This window comes from Rhincodon typus, chromosome 16 (assembly GCF_021869965.1).
Source record: "Rhincodon typus isolate 14 chromosome 16, sRhiTyp1.1, whole genome shotgun sequence".
Lineage (NCBI taxonomy): Eukaryota > Metazoa > Chordata > Chondrichthyes > Orectolobiformes > Rhincodontidae > Rhincodon > Rhincodon typus.
Genome location: NC_063347.1, coordinates 20,637,952 through 20,660,286, shown reverse-complemented (window position 1 = coordinate 20,660,286; position 22,335 = coordinate 20,637,952). Strand labels below are relative to the sequence as shown.

The window sequence follows — 22,335 nt, the reverse complement described above, 5'->3', positions numbered from 1 at the left end:
GCTGCGCTAGCACAGTGGAGATGGTGTTGGATCTCTTCTTCAACAACTTCTTTGGCCAACAGGTCACTGTTGAGCTATTGGAAGTGCTCAATGTTCTCCAAGTTCTCTAACTGAATATAGTGTGGGAAGGATCCACCTAAGGAACTACCCAAAGCAAATGTCCATGATTAGTTCTGAAAATTGTGGCAGGTCATATTTCTTTCAAGATACTTAATCATCCAGATATATCACATCACTATTTACAGAATCACAGAATTGTTATGGTGCAGAAAGAGGTCATTTGGCCCATCATGCATACAGCTCCTCAGACGAGCATCATTACCTCATGCCAGTCTCTTACTATTTCTTCATATCCTTGCACAGTATTCATAAAATAGCCATACAGGGATTTCTCATTTCCAAATCATAGTTCCTTGCTAGTTTTCTGAGGGTCAAGTCATGGAGATTTGGTCATTTCCGTACTTTGACATGTTCTACTACTAATTCAACTCACCTCATGTAAAATCAAGATGTAGCTGAAGACACTAGATACTGCAACCTTGACAATATTACAGCAAAAGTACTCAAAATATGTCCTTCAGAACTTCTCGTGGCCAAGTTGTTTAATTACAGCTACAACACTGGCATCTGGGTAGTGTTGTAGAACCGATAGATCTAGGGGTTCAGGTATATCATTCTTTAAAATTTGCATCACAGGTAGACAGGGTAGTTAAGAAGGCCTTTAGCACACTTGCAGTCATCGCTCAGACCTTTGAGTATAGGGGTTGAGACGTCATTTTGAGGTTGTACAGGACATTGGTGAGGCCTCTTCTGCAGTACAGTATGCAGTTTTGGTCGCCCTGCTATAAGAAGGATATTATTAAATTGGACAGGGCTCAGAAAAGATTTACCAGAATGTTCCCAGGAATGGAGGGTTTGAGTTATAAAAAATAGGCTGAGACATTTTTCAGTGTAGAGTAGGAAGTTGATGGGTGACCTTATAGGGATTTATAAAAACATGAGGGCCATAGGTAAGCTGAATAGCAAAGGTCTTTTCCCATGGGTGGGAGACTCAAAACTAGGCGGCATATGTTTATTGTGAGAAGAGAAAGTTTTAAAAAACAGGACATGACGGCAACTTCTTTACACACAGAGTGGTTAGTGTGTGGAATGACCTGTCAGAAGAAGTGATGGATGCAGATACAGTTACAACACTTACAAGATATTTGGATAAGTACATGAACAGGAAAGGTTTGGAGGGATATGGGCCAGACGCAGGCAAGTGAGACTAATTTAGTTCAGGAACATGGTCAACGTGGACTGGTTGGACCGAAGGATCTGTTTCCATGCTGTATGACTCTACGACTTTATCTAACCAACCATGTCCAAAATTACCCAGCTAAGTCCTGTACAGGACAAATCCAATCTGGCCAAATAATGCCCCATCTGTCTCATCTCAATCATCAGTAAAGTGAGGACAAAAGACCCGAGTTCCAGAGGTGAGCTGAGAGTGATTACCCTTGATATCAGGGCCACATTTGTGGTATCAAGGAGTATGAGCAAAATCAGGGGAAAGACTCCACACTGGTCAGCATCATAGATGGCACAAGGAAGATGGTTGTGTTTGTTAGAGATCAGTCATCTCAGTTCCAGGACATTTCTGCAGGTGTTCCTCAGGGTAGTGTTCTAGATACAACCATCTTTATTGTGTCATCAATGACTTTTCCTCCATTATTAGGAGAAGTGGGAATTTTTGCTGATTATTGTACAATTTCCAGCATCATTCATGATTTCACAGATACTGAAGCAGTCCATATCTAAATGCAACAAGTCCTGGACAATGTCCAGGCTTGGGCTGACAAGTGGCAAGTGACAGTCTCACCACACAATAGCTAAGCAATGACTATCTCAAATAAGAAAGAATGTAACCATTGCCCTTTGTCAATCAATAGAATTACCATTGCTGAATCCCCTACCATCAACATCTTAGGAGTTACCACAGAAACTGAACTCAACAAGGCAGATAAATACTGTGATTAAAATTGCAGGAAGTTCTGAGGAAGGGTCACCGGACCCGAAACATTAACTCTGATTTTTTCTTCACAGATGCTGCCAGACCTGCTGAGCTTTTCCAGCCAATTCTGCTTTTGTTCCTGATTTACAACATGCACATTTCTTTTGGTTTTTTTTAAATTTAGCTTTGGCTTGCAGTGGTTCAAGAAGACAACTTGCCACCACCTTCTTAGGGGCAACTAGGGATGGGAAATAAATGCTGTCCCAGCCAATGATGCCTACATCCCATGGATAAATCTTAAAGATTACAGAATTAAGTGACTGGCAGGCTGCTCCACAGACAGTGACTGTAGCACAGAGTTAATAAAGACTCTTTCTCAATTCTGGAACAGACAATTCAACTTTAACATGACAGAAGCACGCTGAAATAACAAAGATGCAAAATGACAGGGAATTAACTTTAGGTTTTAGTTCTGGGGGCCTTATAATGTGCAAAACTAAATCTAAATAGTCTTGGAACTTGATATTAAAAGCCCAAAAATAGGCAGGAGGATGTTAGGGGTAAGGGATGGGCAATGCCTATGGTGGTGGCTATAGTCATAGGCTATAGGCTATAGTCATAGGCAATAGACTATAGTCTGGATGGCCAGCTGTAGAGCTGTGTGATATTTAACAAACATCTTGAAGTTGTGCAATTAGAAAATAGACATAGAACTGTACAGCACAGTACAAGCCCTTCGGCCCAACATGTTGTGCCGACCTATTATCCTACTAAGATCAATCTACCCTGCATATCCTACATTTTACTATCCTCCAAGTGCCTATCCAAGAGTTGCTTAAAAGTCTCTGAAGTATCTGACTACTACCACTGCTGGCAGCACACTCCACACGCCCACCACTCTCTGTATGAAGAACCTACCTCTGACATCTCCCCTATACCTTCTTCCAATCACCTTAAAATAATGCCCCCTCGTAATAGTCATTTCCGCCCTGGGAAAAAGTCTGACTATCCACTCTATCTATGCCTCTCGTCATCTTGTACACTTCTATCAAGTCACCTCTTGTCCTTCTTCACTCCAATGAAAAAAGCTCTAGCTCCCTCAACTTTTCCTCATAAGACTTGCCCTCCAGTCCAGGCAGCATCCTGGGAAATCTCCTCTGCACCCTCTCTAAAGCTTCCACATCTTTCCTATAATGAGGTGACCAGAACTGAACACAATATTCCACGTGCGGTCTAACCAGAGTTTTACAGAGCTGCAGCATAACCTCACGGCTCTTAATCCCAATTCCCCTGCCAATGAAAGCCAACACACCATACGTCTTCTTTACAACCCTATCACCTTGGGTAGCAACTTTGAGGGATCTGTGGACGTGGACCCCAAGATCCCTCTGTTCCTCCACACTGCCGAGAATCCTGCCATTAACCCTGTATTCTGCATTCAAATTTGACCTTCCAAAATGAATCAGTTCACACTTTCCTGGGTTGAATTCCATCTGCCACTTCTTTGCCCAGCTCTGCATCCTGTCAATGTCCCATTGCAACCTAAAGCAGCCCTCCACGCTGTCCACAACTCCACCAACCTTCATGTCATCAGCAAACTTACTAACCCATCCTTCCACTTCCTCATCCAAGTCATTTACAAAGATCACAAAGAGCAAAGGTCCCAGAACAAATCCCTGCAGAACATCACTGGTCACCAAGCTCCAGGCTGAATACTTTCCATCTACTACCACCCTGTGTTTTCTATTGGACAGCCAGTTTTGTATCCAGACAGACAAATTTCCCTGAATCCCATGCCTCCTTACTTTCTGAATGAGCCTACCATGTGGAACCTTATCAAATGCCTTGCTAAAATCCATATACACCACATCTACTGCTCTACCTTCGTCAATGTGTTTTGTCACATCCTCAAAGAATTCAATAAGGCTTGTGAGGCATGACCTGCCCCTCACAAAGCCACGCTGACTATTTCTAATCAAACCGTGCTTTTCCAAATAATCATAAATACTGTCTCTCAGAAGCCTCTCCAATAATTTGCCCACCACAATTAGGTGACTGATTTAAAAATCATTGCTGTTGTGTGGTTTTAGAAACCTGGGGCTGAGAACTCTCATTGTGGGGGGAGTGGTAAGTGGAGTGGACAGGCAGGACTTGCCAGCTTCACAAGTGTCTTTTACCAACTCATCTTGTAGACAGAAGAAGAAACAAGACTGGTTCCCCTCAGATCTCGTAAGCAATTCCTTTACCTCCACTCTGCTCAACACCAACTTCTCTTCCTCCATAATGATTACCAACCTCTGTCCAACCTCAATATCACAGCTGACCTCTGTCTCTCCACCACTCCAATCTCTAAGGACCCTAGCTCTGACTTACTGCCACTGGCTTTCCTCTTTATGCTATCCATTTGGCTCCCAACAAGCCAGGAACGGAGTTTTCCAGGAACTTTGCAACACCTATCTTAACTGGTTTTCCAGCATCTCAGACATACCACCTCATAAACATAGAAGTCAGCATGGTACAAATGCATTTATCTGAACAATGAGGGAGGGATTTTCCTCCCAATATTGCACTAATTTCCTTCCCTCTGTCCCTGATAAGACAGCCATTGGCTACTCCTTCTCTGCTCCTTCCTTGCAAGTGTTGTCAGGGCCAGGGTTCCCAGACCATCTCCCACCTATGTGCCCCATTTCTACTGGTCTTGTGACCACCATGCAAACCATGAGATTTATCCTCTGAGTTAACAGCTGCATTGGCAAAAATTGGAGAGACAAAGTTTAAATACAATTCTCCTCTCTCACTCTCTCCATTCAACTGTTGAAGATGTAGGTGTTAGGAGTTTAGCCAAAGTCTAGTTGTTGGGGCCTTGTAGTCAATTGATGCTGCTTTCTTTCTCTTCAGGGATCTGTTGGTACATCACCAGAGGCCCTCATGTGACAGAATGACCCTTAATCCAGGCAACTGCAGAGGTGGGATCAGGAAATCTAACCCTCTGTGAATCTGATCTGATGATTACCTGATGTCCAATAAGCTCCTTACAAGCAGTAGACAGTGTTAGTCACAAATGGATCTTTTCCTTCTCTTGAATCCAGGAAAACAGCTTGGAGAAGCATTAGGACCTCCATCTACACTGGCTGAAGACAACTAGACAAATATAAATTTGTGCTAAACCTCCAATCTACTACATCTGTAGTGCAGGGCACAGCCAGTAACACAAATAAAAGAAAACCGTCCAGATACAAACATTTACATTAGTGAAAATGTAATTAAAATGTCTGAATTCATACAAAACATGCATTATCAATGAAACATCCCACCCACATATAATCCAGGACACTTTATTTATAACAAAATGATTCTTCTCTTTATTGTGATCCAGCCAAAAATGTCAGTGATGTGCTACTAAATGCTGTTATTATGTTCAATCGTTAAATATTACTAAGCTCCTGCAACTGAAATCTTATGAAAACAATAATTTGGTGAAGGACACGTTGATTAGGAAGCTTCACTAGTCAAATGCTGTGCCTTCATTACACTACAACTACCTTTTTCTGGGTATTTTATACTACCCTATACAGTGTAAGCATTAGCCAATCAGATTTGATGCACTCCATATAACTTTGGAAACTCATTACAATACGCTTTCGGGTAGTCTTTACAATGTCAACTATTTGTTCAGTGGACAGTTTTTCCAACTAGACTTGTTTGTCTAAATGACTGCTCTGAATGAAATGTTTCGCCTACACTCAGCGAACCATGAGGGTTATTTTATGGATGCAAAATTTAATGATAGGAATGTTGCAGCACGTGGCTTGCCAAAACCCTAAATGTGGGACTTGGAAGTGCTACCTCATTAACAGCACTGGAGTGTACTTTCATCAGTATCTTTCTTTATGTTGTAAATCTACACTTTTGTGAATGACGCTCACTGTATTTTGGTTCCTATGACAACCCAATACTTACACATATGATGGCATACTGTGTCAAAATATTTTAAGCACTTTTTATAGCAAGTGACTTTGAATTGCTGTTGTGAAGTCCTGTAAAACAGATTTGGTCTACTAAGATAAGAACAGAAAATGCTGGAGAAACTCAGAAGGTCTGGCAGCATCTGTGGAGAATGAAACAGAGTTTAATTTTTCAAGTTCAATTTGACTCTTCTTCAGAACTGATCAAAAGAAATGTCACATTGCACTGGAAATGTAAACACCGTTTATCTTTCCACAGATGCTGGCAGACCAGCTGAGTTTCTCCAGCACTTTCTGTTTTAATTTCGGATCTATTGTATTTTGTCTTTATGTGATCCTCCCTGGGACTGTTCTGATATTTTGTTAGGGTAGCCAGCTCTCCAGGATTGGCCTGGAGTCTTCAGGAATTGAAGCTTAATCTCCAGCACATTGCTGTATGCAATCCTGGACAAAATTCACAAGGGGCATAAACAAAAAAAATCCTTTGAGCCTGATATAGAAATATTGAAAATGGAGAAAAAAGACTGTTTGGCTGCTGATCAAGCGTCAAACAGTTAAATACAATTCTTCTTGCTTTCCAAAAGGCGTAGGAAGGCCAGTGAGGATGTAGTGAGGATGGATGTATTGGCTGACTAGCCACTAGAATGTCATGTGATGAAACCTTCAGGAATACGACTAATCACAGTTGGCAGCCCTATACTTTCTGCTGCTCTTTCCCTGTAGGCTTGAAAATGTTTTCTTTTCAAATACATATCTAACTCCTTACACAAATACTTGCATCACGGACTTCAATTTGCACCCCATTTTCTCAATTTTTGTTTCTAGCTTCACCTTCCTCGGCAATCGCGAAACCTGCTGATACAGTCAGCTCCATAAACGTAACTACTTGTTTTGATTTGATTGATTTACTGTCACATGCATTTTGTTGCAAAATACAGTGAAAAGTGCTGTTTGGTGTCGGCCATTCTCTGGCGCCATCTTAAAACACAGGAAAATAAGCCAGAACATAGAATAGAAAGGCAGAAAAATAATGAAATAAATAAAAAGTGTTCAACTTGATAGTCCTTCTTGTTAAGTGGTCTGCCATGGGCCATGGCCCTGGTGGCCAGACATGAGCCTCCCTCTCTGTGCCACCGCTGGAACAAAATTTGCCACTCCTCAGCACCTTTTCACTTCCACCGGCACCCTCGCCACGATGAGTCCTCCCTGGACCCTCGCCAATGCAGACACCACCGATGCTGTCAGGTACTGCGCCAGCCCAAACTTGACTCTGCCACTGTCATGAGTCCGCTTCAGGCCCACCTCACCAATGCCGCAGTTGCCGATGCCGCCAGGTCTCGTACTGGGCACAAACTTGCCTCCGCCGCCCCCTTCCGTCAAATCCGCGCTGGACGCAGACGCTGCCAGGAACTCAGCCCACCCTCCGCCGCAGCAGCGATGAGTCAGCACCGGGACTGCCTCGTCGATACAGAAACTGCCGGGAGCCCAGACCCACCTCCGCCGCAGTCGGCGTCAGTCAGCGCTGGGAGCTTGGTCACCGCCGATGCTGTCGCCGCGACTGAGCTCTTCAACAAGGCGTAAGTAAGATAAAAGAGAAAGAAAACAAAATCGAGAAAAGAGAGAAAGAAAAGAAACAAAAAGAAAAGCAGATGGAGGGGATGAGCCTTGGGCTCAGACGCCCTACACCACTCCACTTGCACTTAAAGAATAAAAATGTCCTTCATTGAGAACATATTTTGACAAACAAACCAATTTTATTAACTTTCCTCGCAAAAATACAAAAGTTTATAGAGGTGTTACTACTCTGCTGAGGTCTGCCCTGGCTACTGCGACTACATACACATTGCTTTGATCTCTGCTCACCTAAATGACTTTCACAGAACAGTCTGGCTAATCACATGCCCAAGTCCATGTAGAAAACTTCAAGTGGTTGCACAATTGTTGTGCAATATGTTTCTTAACAGGACAATTTGTTCCATTTTTTCCCTATAGGATTACACATTTCCTCCACAGTAGCTAGTAAAAAAATCTTTTTTAACTAAAGCAACAAGTATTTAAACATGGATCTACTATCCCGTAGGGTTTCTTGATCTTTAGTGTCAATCACCTTCTTAGGCATTGTGCAATTCTTCACCCATACAAACACTGTGTGCAATGCTACAAACATGCACACTTTTGCATAAATTTATCCTGACCCTGCTAAGTTTAGTCAAGTATTCACAGACAGATTCACTCATTCAACATTTGTGTGTTTCAATGAACATGCAGGAAGTTTGATCACCACTGCTGAAAGAAAAATGTCTCTAATAAGTTCGCATCTGAATCAATCAATCACACGGTGCAGGGTAAGAAACAACTTTAAACCCTGCCATAATATTCAATCGTTGTTGTGAAATTTCTCAGATATAAACTGAAGCTGAGGTAACTTTCATAATTAAGCAAATTACTGACAAAGCACTTTCATTCTCCTGCTAGAAATTATCAGTTTAAAAGAGCTAGGAAATCTCACCATAAAAGTTTTGTAAAAATTATCAGCAGGAAATAATCTGATGTAGGTTTTGTGAAAGTTGAGAACATGGCGAACAAATCTGGCCATTTGGAATAAGCATCAGTAACATACATCGGTCTGCTTTAAACCAACTCTTGAACTCTGTCACAGTTCACAGATCTATTCCAAGTATAGAACTAAGCAACAGCAGGGGTATTTCTGCGTGACTGATGTATTTTGCAGCTGTTTACACGGGGTTCCATATCATCCAGTTGAAGCCTCCAGGAACAGCTTGCAACTAACACATTTCTATTTTAACCGTGCCATAAATGTGGCTCATGTAGCTCCGATAGCAACCCTGATTGGTCCCAAAGGAATTTTCACACATTATCGTAATAGCATACAATTCATACAGGCATGGCAGCTTGCACAATTAGTGCAAAATGTGATGCCAAGTCATCATCATAGATGTTAAGGGGTAGCTTTACAAATGTCCACTGATGGACAGAAACTTCTGTGAGGTAAACCGGCCCAAATGCCTAATGTCCTGATTGCACTCTTGATGCATTATATGTGGTGCACAGTTTGAATTTGTTAAATGAATCCTTATATGTGCTAACACTTAACAATTAGGTGATGTTTTAGTTATGGCAGCAATAAATTTATGTCATTACCAGATCAACTATAAAAGAAATTCCATGTGAATTGATTTGCCCTTCAAATCTGTACAGATAAAATAGAAAATTAAACATGCATTGAATTATCAGCCTTTGCTGTTGCTTAACATCTTCACCGACCTCAATGCAGTGTAAATCCAGAAGTTATAATTCCAGTGTCCAATATAACCTTGTTTTCTCTGAGCAAGTTAGGCTAAATTGGAATTAATGGGAAGCTTTCCCAACCAGAAGAAAATATTAAATGTACAATGAAGGCAGTCTTCACTGGCTCTTCAATCAGTAGAAATGTTAACGAATGAATGAGTCAAAAATAAGAGGGGAAAATGACTGTTACTTTCACAAGGAGTTCCTCCAAATGTCAGAAAGTAGTTAAGCAAACTGCAGCAAGGTGAAGTTAGTTTATGCTCAGAGTGAAATAGTGCTGATGCTGTCACTTTTCCAGTTTTTCAGTTTTCCATTAACATACAAAATGTTTGTAATATTTTTAATTTTAAATGAATAAAGGCAACTGTGAGTCTCAGGAACATGTCTTCAATATGAATTTGAGCAATCATTCTGTGAACGCCAATTGGATGAAGTTTGGGAGAATAAAAACTCTGCAAATTCACAATGAGCCTCTTTACGCCGATGTAATTAAACAATTTCATCTGGAGATGTTATGCTAACTCCCGGCCATCACTCTTCCCTCCTGCAGAGTTACCTCCACATTACAATTCTATCTGTCTGACCATTTCTGGAATATTATTCCTCTAGTGTCTTCTAATTTTCTTTGAAATTATGTGATTTACTCAGCTCCAAGAACCAGTTGCAATAATTTATTCCACATTCTAATGATATGTTGCAGGAAATAAAGAATTTTGCTTACGTCCTACGAATACTAATGCTAAATGTTATGCCTCTTCGTAGCGACTCATTCATTGGCATGGATTTTCACCTTTCAGGTGCATTGTAAGGGTTGGTAAAATTCCCAGTTTGGCCTCTACTCCTCAAGAAAAAGTGCCTGCAAAGGTGCGATTTTCATTCTGTAGGACAGGTACCAGTATGAGCTGGAGTATGGCTAGCCCACAGTGGAAAAAGCTCAGAGGTAGCTCAGAGGTTTGCATCTCACTGTGACACCTGCTAACGTTGAGCTTGTTAATGTTGATCTGATCTTGCTAATGTTGATCTCGCCTAGTGCACGCCCTGCGCAATGTAACCTGTATGCCTCTGCCTAAGTTTTTTTGATCTGTGCATCCTTTGCTTACTATGATCTGCCTGTACCGCTCGTAAACAAAGCTTTTCACTGTATTTCGGTACACGTGACAATAAATAAAACAATCAAGGGGCTACTGTATGCCATGGGGAACTAATTAAAAGGCCCACCTCGTGTTGTGCGACTTTGTGGTAACTGTAATAAAAAGCATAGACTCTCTAGCCTTCATCACTCACATCCCCTCAAACTCCACCCACTCCCCATGCGACAGGCATGCCACCTCATGTCCCTTCACTCAACCCAATAACCACGCAAGTGCCTTATGCCAAGCTATGCCCCACCACTCACATTTCATGCCCCATCAACCTCTCATATCAAGCAACACCTTTCCATTCACATCCCACATACTCCCTTGCAAACTGATGACCCATGCACCCAACACCTATGACTCCTGATATGCCCAATGACAAGCTATACCGTGCACAGACCACTCACTGCCTTTCATATATCCCATGCCAAGCTATGGCACTTTTATGCCCATTAAGAGTGACTGTATTTTTTTTGACATATCCTATCATTCACAACTCTCCATTTTCGTTAAAAACTTCCTTGTCTCACTGTAGGCCAATAAAGTGCCAATCATTCAGACCATTAAACTATCAATGGCAGAAACTACAAATGCTTGTGCAATTGACAGAAGAGATCACAAAGCCAGAGCTGTCAATAAAGCAATGTTTTCTCTGGGGCTCAGCTAAAACTGTATTGTATGCCAAATCTTATTATGCATTCTTGACAAAGATGCCAGATGTCTATTATACTCTTGAAACATTTGAGCCCTGTGAAAAAATCATTCCATTTTATAACAGGTTTTTGGAACGACTGATTGTGGAAGACCTATTGGTCAGTTATCAATTTTCTGAATTCAGAAATACCAGAAATGCTTTTACCTGTATACGTGTGGGGTCTCGTCAGTAAACAGGTACTCATGAGTATGTTATTCAACCCATTGGCCTCTCATGTACCCCATGCCAAGCTACGTGAATACTGATGTGAGAGTGCCATGAAGGAGCCCTAGCAAAACTCGAGTCAATTAGAATCAGAGAGAAAACTCTCAGCCGGTTAGAGTCATGCTTGGCACAAGGGAAGCAGATGTGGCTGTTGGAGTCAGTCAGCTCAGTTCCAGGAGATCTCTGCAAGAGTTCCTCAGCACGGCATTCTAAACCTAACCACCTTCAGCTGCTTCATCAATGACTTTGCCTTCATCATAAGGTCAGACATGGTGATGTTCACTGGACATTGTACAATGTTCAGCAGCATTGGCAACTCCTCAGAAACTGAAGCAGTCCATGTCCAAATACAGAAAAACTTAGACAATATCCAGGTTTAGGCTGATAAGTGGCAAGTAAAATTCACACCACAGAAGTGCCAGGCAAAAACCACTCCAAACAAGAGGGAATCTGACCTTTCTCTCCAGTTTCTGAACATCAGCTTTCCTGCTCCTCTGATGCTGCTTGGCCTGCTGTGTTCATCCAGCTCTACACCGTGTTATCTCAGATTCTCCAGCATTGGCAGTTCCTACTATCTCGGAATCTGACCTTCACCCCTTAGCAAGTATGGCATTACCATTGCTGAATTCCCTACTACCAACATTTTGGTGTTGTCACTGATCAGAAACTGAACTGGACTGTATAAACATGTGATGACAAGAACATGTCAGAGGCTAGGAATCCTGCAGCGAGTAACTCACCGCCTCAAAGCCTGTCAACCATTTACAAGGCACAAGTCAGGCGTATGATTAAATATTCTCCACTCTCTTATCTGAGTGCAACACCAACAAGAAATGCAAGAAGCAAAAAGCAGCCTGCCTGATTGGCAGCACATCCCCAAACATTCACTCGCTCTACCGCTGACACTCAGCAGCAGTAATGTGTGCCATTGACCACATGCACTGCAGAAATTCCCCAAGCCTCCTTACAGAGTACCTTCCAAATCCACAACCACTACCTTCTAGGAGGACAAGAGTGACAGACACATGGAAATTTACCTTGGAACTACCTTCAAGCCACAAACCATCCTGCCTAACCTGTTTTCTCATGACCACCCAAACCTACCTCAAAGACTACATTACTTACCTGGCCCCTTGCCACCAATGCACTCTGATACCCCACCCACCAGCTATCATACATCCTACTCACCTAACATCTGATTTACTTGGCACCTGGCATCCTACCCCCAGCACCTTACTGGCACTTTAACCCTGACCCATCTGACACCCTATTTGTCTGGACCAACGCATCCTACCCATTGGTCTCCTACCCTCCACTACCCATCCAGCACCCTAACCTCCCAGCACACAAACTTCTCAAGTACTGTATGTATTTCCCCTTTAATAGTAGCTGTCAAAGTGAATGTAGGGACCTTTAAATGTCAGAATATGGCAGCTGTGAAATGGGGCCAAAGTTTGCCTTCCTCTGATGGTTTTGAAGTAGGAAAGAATTCTCAGAATGAAAATACGGCTCTGTATATCTGAGGGAAGCCTGATCTGAACCAACTTTCAGAAATATGGATCTCCATTCTTACATTAAAAAAAGACAAGAATGGCGATTTATGTGAGACTGTCACTCCCCAGAGAATCTGGCCCAATATGCAGAACTAATAGAGACTGTCTATCATAAATCCTCACACCTGGTACCTCTTCAGTTCAGATTTAGTTTGAGTTTGTTGCTGCCACAGTCTAATGCTCTTCACAGATTGTTTCAATCTTAGTTACTGACTAGAGGCTACTGAACAAACTTCATGAAAGTTTGAACCAAACCAGATGGTTAATGTTATGCTGAAAGGAAAATGAATGCAATTGTGCATTAGATAATAAAATAAATACGATCTGGTACCTAAGGGATTCTGTTTCTACACTGCAACATTTATTGTTTTTAATCTACATTGTGTAAGACAGCTAAACTTGGGCATTACGGTATAAAGCTTCCAACTTTTAACTATGCCTGCAACAAATCAACATTGTTCATCAAATATATTCATTTGAACTTAACATAGCTGAGCCAAACTAAATATTTGAATATAATCTCTATCCTGTTCAAGTAATTTCAACCACTACAGTGTGAGTTAGAAATAATTGTACACACTGAGATCCATACAAAAGGTTCACCTATATTGGTAACTATATCTAGCAGTAGAAAACTCCAACTTAAGCATTAGTGCACGCTTGTGAGCCATATACATGAGTTACGTATTTCAAAATCACTTTCACTCAACATAAAAGTTTAATAAATAGATCAACTGGTTTACTTCAAGAACAAGACAATGATTCAATAATCTGCATGCCAAAAAAACAGAGGAATTAGATGATATTAAGTCAGAATATTGTACTGTAGTAATAGGACCCCAGGAAGTAGAGTAGGCCACTCAGTCTCTCAAACCTGTTCTGCATTTCAATTTGATTGTGATTGATCCGTATCTTAACTCTATTTTCCTTCCGGTGTGTTATCAATTTCCTGAATTTCCAATACTTTAATTGGGAATGCAGTGTCATAGTGGTAATATCACTAGATTAGTAATCCAGAGGCCCAGGCTCTAAATGTTCTGGGGACATGGATTTGCACTCACGGTGACATCTGAATTCATTTTAAAACAAATCTGGAGTTAAAAATACTAGTGTAATTGTAACCATTGTTGCAAAAACCCTCTGGTTCGTCAATGTTTTTTAGGGAAGAAAATCTGTCATCTTTACCGAGTCTGGTCTACATGTGATCCCAGACCCAGAGCCATGTGGGTGACTTTTAACCTCTGAACCTTTTAACGTCCTCTGAAATAGCCCAGCAAGCCACACAGTTCCAGAGTAATTCGGGACAGGCAATAAATGCTGGCCTTGCCAGTGAGTCCCACTTCCCAATACTGAAAAGAAAAAAGGTACTGCTGTCAGAACTGAGGATCAGGATGGAGTATCCATTGCACCCTGAGTGTAGGAAGCCCAATAGACAGTGGTTCAGGATTTTGGAGGGGTATTACCGAGGCAGTCAAGAAAATTGACACCACATTAAGAACATCCACACCAGAAAGTAGCTAGATGACTTTGCAAGGCTGATCCAGCTTAGTAAAGACACTGGTGCCATTGAACTATCAGCTTCCAGTTTATGAGCTTCATTCATCCCTTCACTTTTAAAGTACTCTTTCTGGCTTCTCACCTGGCTGTCAGAGAAACTCACTTTAACAAACGGCATCTTTCCAAACAGTTGGAATTTTTAACTCAAACAAATAACTCCATCAGTCAGACTTCAGAATTCATGGGAAGGAGGGTTACTGTTTGTCTCAGAAAAGTATTTCAGACGGTGAGTAATAGGTACCTGGAAACATGTGGCAGTTGGTCACTGAGGTTAACAGAGCAGTGAGGTTACCAACTCCAATTTCAGGTCATTATGCTCCCCTTAGACTGAGTATCCCACCATATAAAATGGCTACCCAGCCAAGGCTAACACTCCACTGATAGAGTCTTCTAGGGAAAGGTTGTGTTATTGGAGATGACATACTTCAGGTGTTTTGCTAAACCAAGATTCAGTTTCTTGCTCTCGAGGGAGTGCAGCAAAGGTTTACCAGGCTGATTCCGGGGATGGCGGGTCTGACATGTGAGGAGAGATGGACTAGGTTGGGATTGTTTTTGCTGGAGTTCAGGCAAATGGCAGGAGGTGGAGGGGGGGCGGCTCTCATAGAAACTTATAAAATTCTAATAGGAATGGACAGGGTGGATGCAGGGAAGATGTTCCTGATGGTGGTACGTCCAGAACCAGGGGTCACAGTATGCGGATTCGGGGTAGACAATTTAAGATGGAGATGAGGAGACATTTCTTCATCTAAAAGAGTGGTGAATCTGTGGAATTCATTACCACAGGAAGTAGTTGATGCCAAAACATTGAATGTATTCAAGAGGCGACTAGATATAGCACTTGGGGCAAATGGGTTCAAAGGTTATGGGGAGAAAGCAGGATTGGGCTATTGAGTTGGACGATCAGCCATGGTCATGAAGAATGGCGGAGCAGACTCGAAGGGCTGAATGGCCTCCTCCTGCTCCTAGCTTCTAGGTTTCTACGTTGCTATGTTACTCCATTTAGATCAATGTCAAAATGCCATTTCTCAAACCTGGATTTGGCCTAGGAACTCCCCAGAGAATGAAACAAATGTTTAACCTCAAAACCTCACCAAAAGCAAAGTAACTGGTCATTCATCTTGGAGCTGCCCTTTGTGACAATTTTGAATGTCATGCTTGTCTAAACTGCAATAATGGATGTGTGATCCTTCTCATTCACAGTCAACATTTTGAGCTATTTTTACCAAACTATACAAAGTTACAGCTTTCACTGAGTGGTAGGTCTTTTGGTTTGCGGAGATAAAGGAAATAAATATTTAGAGAAAACTGTGTATTTCATAGCTATGGTGTCTGGCATGTGCTGGATCTCATTTTAATTGGACAATACTATGCAGTATTTGTAAAATGCATTTTGGATGATTTTTCATGAAATGTTCTGCACAACTGTTTATCACACTGCACTCCAGTCACCCTGACTTGCCTTTCAGAAATCCAGTCAGATTTGGTGGCTATGATGAAGCAGCAAGTCAACAGTTGTGATGGAGCAGGATATCCTTGAACTTCTGCATTCTTCTCTTTACAATTCTTTTGTTTTGCTCCATCTACAGAAACTGCTTGTGGGACACACACACTCTCCCACCAAGTGCTGTTTCCAACATCAGAACATTTTCCTCTCGACTTCTTTCTGGATTCTGTTTAATCAACATCCTGTACATCGCAGTTCTATGAAATGTAATTAACGGCTCTTCAATGCAATTCAGTGAAGAATTCATCTAGTCGCACAGTTGTAACTTGCAAATCAAGGTGCAGGCAGAATAATTTATTGTAAGATAAATGACGTATTGTTCAGGTTAAGGGAGGCTATTTTTACTGTAAGCACTTTTATGATTTTACATCTAAATTTGTTTTGTATTTGTGGTGTCTATCCTCCAATTGCAAGTAACACTAATGTAAGGTAACACATTCATTGGACATATAATGGGTCATATTTAGAGGGTCTTTGTTGGAATAGATACTAAAAGTGCCCAGGGTTTTGTCATGCTTTGTATCCATATGTGTGGACACAAATTCTCTCAAAGGCCAACCATTTCCTTGAAAATGCCATTTCACAGCATTCGAACAGTTGAAATCTTTCACTGAGTTACTTTAAACATTCACTTCAGAAAATGCAAATAACGTAGCTCAGCATTCTCATTAATCCAATCTTTCTATAGTAAACCTAAAATAATAGACTTTAGTTAAACAAATTGGTGCTGGGCACATATTCTGTATCAAAATGTGTTCATTCTATTTTTAGAACACTGAAGGGCACTGTCTGAAAATGTAAAATGAACTTGCCTACATAACAATAACTGCACTTCAAAATGTTATTAATCATTTAAAACTCTTGTGATCTTTCACCCTGATAAACATTCAATAAGTTCAGATGCTATTATTCCAGGTAGCTCTGGGTCTCTGCAGTCCTCTCCTGATATTTCTCCTTCTGCCCTCCATTCTAGCGCTCCCTCACTCTCTCACTAGTGAGCCCATCCCACTCATTTTTTTTGGGCCTTCTTGCTGGCTGTTCTAAGAGGGCCTGCTGCAGTCCCAGCAATGGCCTCCAGTCCCTGTGGTGCTGTGGGTCCTGATGCACTAGCAACCTCTGATTGGTCTGCAGTTCTTGGAAGGCATAGAAACACCAACAGCAGACAGCCTGCCATCTTATCCCACCAGCTTTCTGACAAGTGGAAGGGCTACCACTGTAGCTATTAAAGTCAGCCCCATCTGTTTAAATGGCGCACTTAGTGATACCTCTAGCTGTGGTTTGAGCCCAAGAAACTATTTTGTGATGCATAACTGATTGCTTGCAACTGAAGAAACAGGCAGCGTATATTTTCTGATTCTGTTTTTTCTAATCTATGATACACTTAAAAGAAGGCTTAATAGAGAGTTAATGCAGTTTGTAACCATGATGTTACTCAGACAATTAACATCTTAAACCTAGCTATGCATCTGTGTGATAACTCCAACACATTGCTAAAGAGAGAGTTAAAATGCAGATCTGTGATCCTGTTTTCAAGTTCCCAATCTTGACTGTGCTGTCAAGGGATGGTACTAAAGACAGGCTGGGAACTGCAGCAAAAACGATAACAATATTAAAAGTCAGTGGCAATATTAAAAGGTTAGTCAGCCAGGCTTTCCCTGCACAACAACAAGCAGTCAAGAGAGGCCTAGCACAGAGGGTGAGCAACACATTGCACGCACAACCTTTACGTGGATAATAATGTTTAGTATAGAGACTGCAACAAGAAGTGTAAGGTTTTATTTTTAATTTAAAAAGTTGTAATAAAACTTTGCTCTCTCCTAAAGTTGCCTCCAGATTTAAAGTTGCTATATAAGACTTTCAAACTGGCAGCAAATGATTTTCATACAAACAGTGAAGCCAGAAACATGATTCACAAGAAACAGTATCCCACAGACCCTTCGGCGTCTGTGTAAGAATTTGACCTTAGGTCCAATGGTTCAACTCCTGTTCAATGATGTCTTTTTCCAGGCTACATACAGTTATCTGCTGTCAGTGTATCATTGATTCTTTTAGTTTAATTCATCTACCAGATTTGAATCGATTATAACTATTAACAGAATAAAATCTTTACACTGTGAAACATCATTAGAATATTTTAATCACTCTCAAAAGTACAGAAGAAACCCTATGATAGAAAATTCTTCCTTTCTAATTTGACAGTGAATGCATATTGGTAAACAATGTATCCACTTTTTGAGAACTGTCATGAAAATAGTCTGAGATAGCAAGAACTGCAGATGATGGAGTTTCAGATAGCACAGTGTGGAGCTGGAGAAACACAGCAGGCCTGGCAGCATCAGAGGAGCAGGAAAGTTGATGTTTCAGGTGGGGTAAATAGTCTGTTGGGATTAGGAATGGTGATGGTGTGTTACAGATCTCTCTGGAAGTATGTTGTAATCTGGAGCTATGGAGAATGATAATAGAGGCTCCAAATTTCTTTCCAACACATGGCTGATCAAAAATCTCTCCTGCTGTTACCTCCTGCCAGTGGCAAATGCTCAAAGAATTTACAAATTGATAATCAACCTGTTTGAACATGTCATGAATGTAGCTTCCCTTGCCCATCAAGTCCTTGAGGGGTCCTAAACCCAGAACATCCAATTCAGAGTGAGGGGCACTACTCACTTCACAAAAAGATTTCCTCATTGGAAACAGTCAACATCTTCAAATTTATAGAAATTATTTTGGCTCATAGATGTTTACAGCATAGGAGGAGGTTATTTTGCCAAGCATGTCTGTACCAGTCATCAAAGATCTGACTACACTAATCCCATCTTCCAGTTTATGGCACATAGCCCTGGAGGCTATGGCAATGCAAGTGAATATGTAAATACTGCTTAAATATTTCAAGAGTTTTTGACTCAAACACCCTTGCAGCTAGTAAGTTGCAGAATTCCACCACCTTCTGGGTGAAAACATTTCTCCTCAATGCTCTATTTAGCCTATTACTTCTTGCCTCCAATCTATGGTCCTTGCTATTGACACCTCTACTAATGGAATTAGCCTTCCTATCCACTCTATCTATTCCCTCTCAATTTCATTGGCCTCTATCAGGTCCCATTTCAACTTTCACTTCTCCAGGGCAAAACAACTCCAGCCTATATAACCTCTCCACATAATCCAAACCTTCCAGCACAGCTAGCATCCTGGTAAGTATCCACTGCATCCTCTCTAATTCAACCAAATCCTTCTGATTATGTGGTGACCTGCAAGGAGTACTCCACTTGTGGCATAACCAGTAGTTTATACAGTTCCAGCATAACCTCCCTGCTCTATTCTGTGCCTTTGCTAATAAAGGAAGTATCCCACATGCCTTCTTATTACCTTACCTAACTTCAGTGATTTGTGAATATGCAAGTTCCCACTGATCTTCAATACTTTTCAGGCATCTACCACTTATAAGGCAACCCCTTGCCTTGTTAGCTTCTCCTAAGTGCATTACCTCACATTTTTCTGGATTCAATTCTATTTGCTTGTGCTTTGTCCACCTCAACAGTCTGTTGATATTCTCCTTCAGTTTATAGCTATTTTCCTTATGATATACCATCATATCAATTTTTATATCATCAATGAATCTCTTCATCACATCTCCTACATTTAAGTTCAAATCATTAATGGACACCACAAACAGCAAGGGCCCCAGCATCAAGCCTTGCGGAACCCCACTAGAATCAAACTTCCTTTACACAAACATTCCTCATCCATCATCCTCTGCTTCCTGTCTCTCAGCTAATTTTGGATCCAATGTGTTCTTGACCAATCTGTTATGAAGAACCTTAACAAAAGCCTCATTGAAGTCCATTTAGATGACATCAAATACATTACTTTCTTCAAATCTAAAAACAAAGAAGAGTTACCAGACACAATACATTAACTCTGATTTCTCTCCACAGATGCTGGCAGACCTGCTGAATTTCTCCAGCAATTTCTGTCATTAACATGGTTATCTCCACAAAAGGTTTGATCAAGTTTGTCAAAAGCAAACTTCAGTTCAGAAATTGATACTGACTATCCCTGATTAATGTGTAACTCTGCAAGCGCAAGTTATTCTGTTCCTTAGGATTCTTCCAATAACTTGCCTACAATCAAAGTTAGACTGATTGTCCTGTAATTACCCAATCAATTCCTTCCTCCTTTTTAAAATAATCAGATAGCTCCAGTAGGGAGTCCTCTGGCACCTCAGCTGTGGCCAGACAGAATTTGAAAATTACAGCTAGGACCACTGATATCTCCTCCCTTGCCTCCCTCAACAGCCTGGGATTCATTCCGTCCAGGCCTGTGGATTTATCCTTTTCTAAGGCTGCTAAACCTTCTGATAACTCGTTTTTCTCCACATTAATTTCTTCTAATATTTCACAGTCCTCCACCCTGATGTGTATACCTGCATCATCATTTTCCATTATGAAGATCATTATGCCCACTTCTTGTGGGTCCACACACAGATTACCTCAATTTTCCCTGCTTTTTCCCTCGTTTTCCCCTTGGTCTTTATATACCACATTTACAAAACCCCCTTAGGTTTTTATTTACTCTACCTGCCAATACTTTCTCCTGCATTCTCTTAGATTTCCTAATTTCCTTTTCAAGCTTTCCTGCATTTTTCACACTCCTCTAGGACTGTGCCAGACATTAAATTCTCTTTTTCACTTAATCCTAACATTTACATTCCTTGATATCCAGGGCTTTCGGTCTTTGTCCCACCCTTTGTTCTTATGGAAACAAAATTACAAATTGTGCAAAAGGCTACAGGTATTGTACCTCTCTAAATCTCAGTCCAACATGCTTACCATGATAAATCACTATGCATAGTGGTTTGTTTTCATTATGAAATCAATAAACTTTACTTACAGTGAATGAGTGCCTGGACATGAATAATACAGCGTCTGCTCATCACACTATTCATGAATCGATTGAAGATGCGGATTAAGATATAATATCTATACTCTGTGTTCCTACCTGAGGATCCGACAGACGTGAGATGTCTGGGTAAAGGTAAAACTTTATTCCCTCTCCAGCTCCAGGTAGAGTCACTCCTCGAATCAATAAAACCAGCAGCATCAGATAGGGGAATGTTGCTGTTACATACACCACCTGAGAATGAAAGGAAGCACACCATCAACTTGGCCTTTGTACTGTTTTCCAACCAAAGAATAATAAACAGTGGTGACTGTTAAACACTATGCAATTAATATGAAAATCCCAGCTTTTACTGTCATAGAGTCACAGTGATGTACAGCATGGAAACAGATCTTTCAATCCAACTTGTCCATGCTGACCAGATATGCTAAATAAATCTAGTCCCATTTGCCAGCATATCGCCCATATCCCTCCAAACCCTGCCTCTTCATATACCCATGCAGATGCCTTTTAAATGCTGGAATTGAACCAGCCTCCGCCATTTCCTCTGGCAGCTCATTCCATACATGCACCACCCTCTGCATGAAAAAGTTGCACCTTAGGTCCCTTTTAAATCTTTTCCCTCACACCTTAAACCTATGCCTGCTAGGTTTGGACACCCCGAACCCAGGGAAAAGACCTTGTCTATTCACCCTATCCATGTCTCTCATCATTTTATAAACCTCTATAAGGTCAGCGCTCAGTCTCTGATGCTCCAGGGAAAACAGCCCCAGCCTATCCAACCTCTACCTATAGCTCAAACCCTCCAATCCTGGCAACATCCTTGTAAATCTTTTCTGAACTCTTTCAAGCTTCACAACGTCCTTCCTATAGCAGGGAGACCAGAATTGCACACAGTATTCCAAAAGTAGCCTAATCAATGTCCTGTACAGCTGCAACATGACCTCTCAACTCCTATACGCAATGCACTGAACAGTAAAGGCAAGCATACCAAATGCCTTCTTCACTATCCTATCTACCTGCGATTCCACTTTCAAGGGACTATGAACCTGCACTCCAACGTCTCATTGTTCAGCAACACTCCCCAGGATCTCACCATTAAGTGTATAAGTCCTGCCGTGATTAGCCTTTCTAAAATGCAGCAACTCATCTTTATCTAAATGAAACTCCATCTGTCACTCCTCAGCCCATTGGCCCATCTGATCAAGATCCTGTTGTATTCAGAGGTAAGCTTCTTTGTTGTTCACTACACCTCCAATTTGGTATAATCAGCAAAATTACTAACTACACCACCTATGTTCACATCCAAATAATTTATATAAATGACAAAAAGCAGTGAACTTAACATTCCCTGATTATTGCATTAACAATTGATAAACAGAATAATAAAATGCATGATCCTGTCATTTGCCTTATGTAATGTAACCAATCAGATGTGCACGGAAATCAACAGCCAAACAACAATTCTAAATGAAAACCAAAAGAACTGCGGATGTTGTAAAT

At 41.2% G+C, this 22,335-nt stretch overlaps 1 protein-coding gene across 1 annotated transcript in view; it reads right to left on the bottom strand.

Annotated features, from left to right (window-relative positions):
* slc6a11b (solute carrier family 6 member 11b) overlaps positions 1-22,335 on the bottom strand; it is a 135,772-nt gene that overhangs the window by 54,379 nt on the left and 59,058 nt on the right. The window contains exon 7 of the mRNA XM_048606355.1: positions 20,932-21,066. Within this exon, the coding sequence (XP_048462312.1) occupies positions 20,932-21,066 (135 nt within the window). The remainder of the gene's footprint in view (positions 1-20,931; positions 21,067-22,335) is intronic.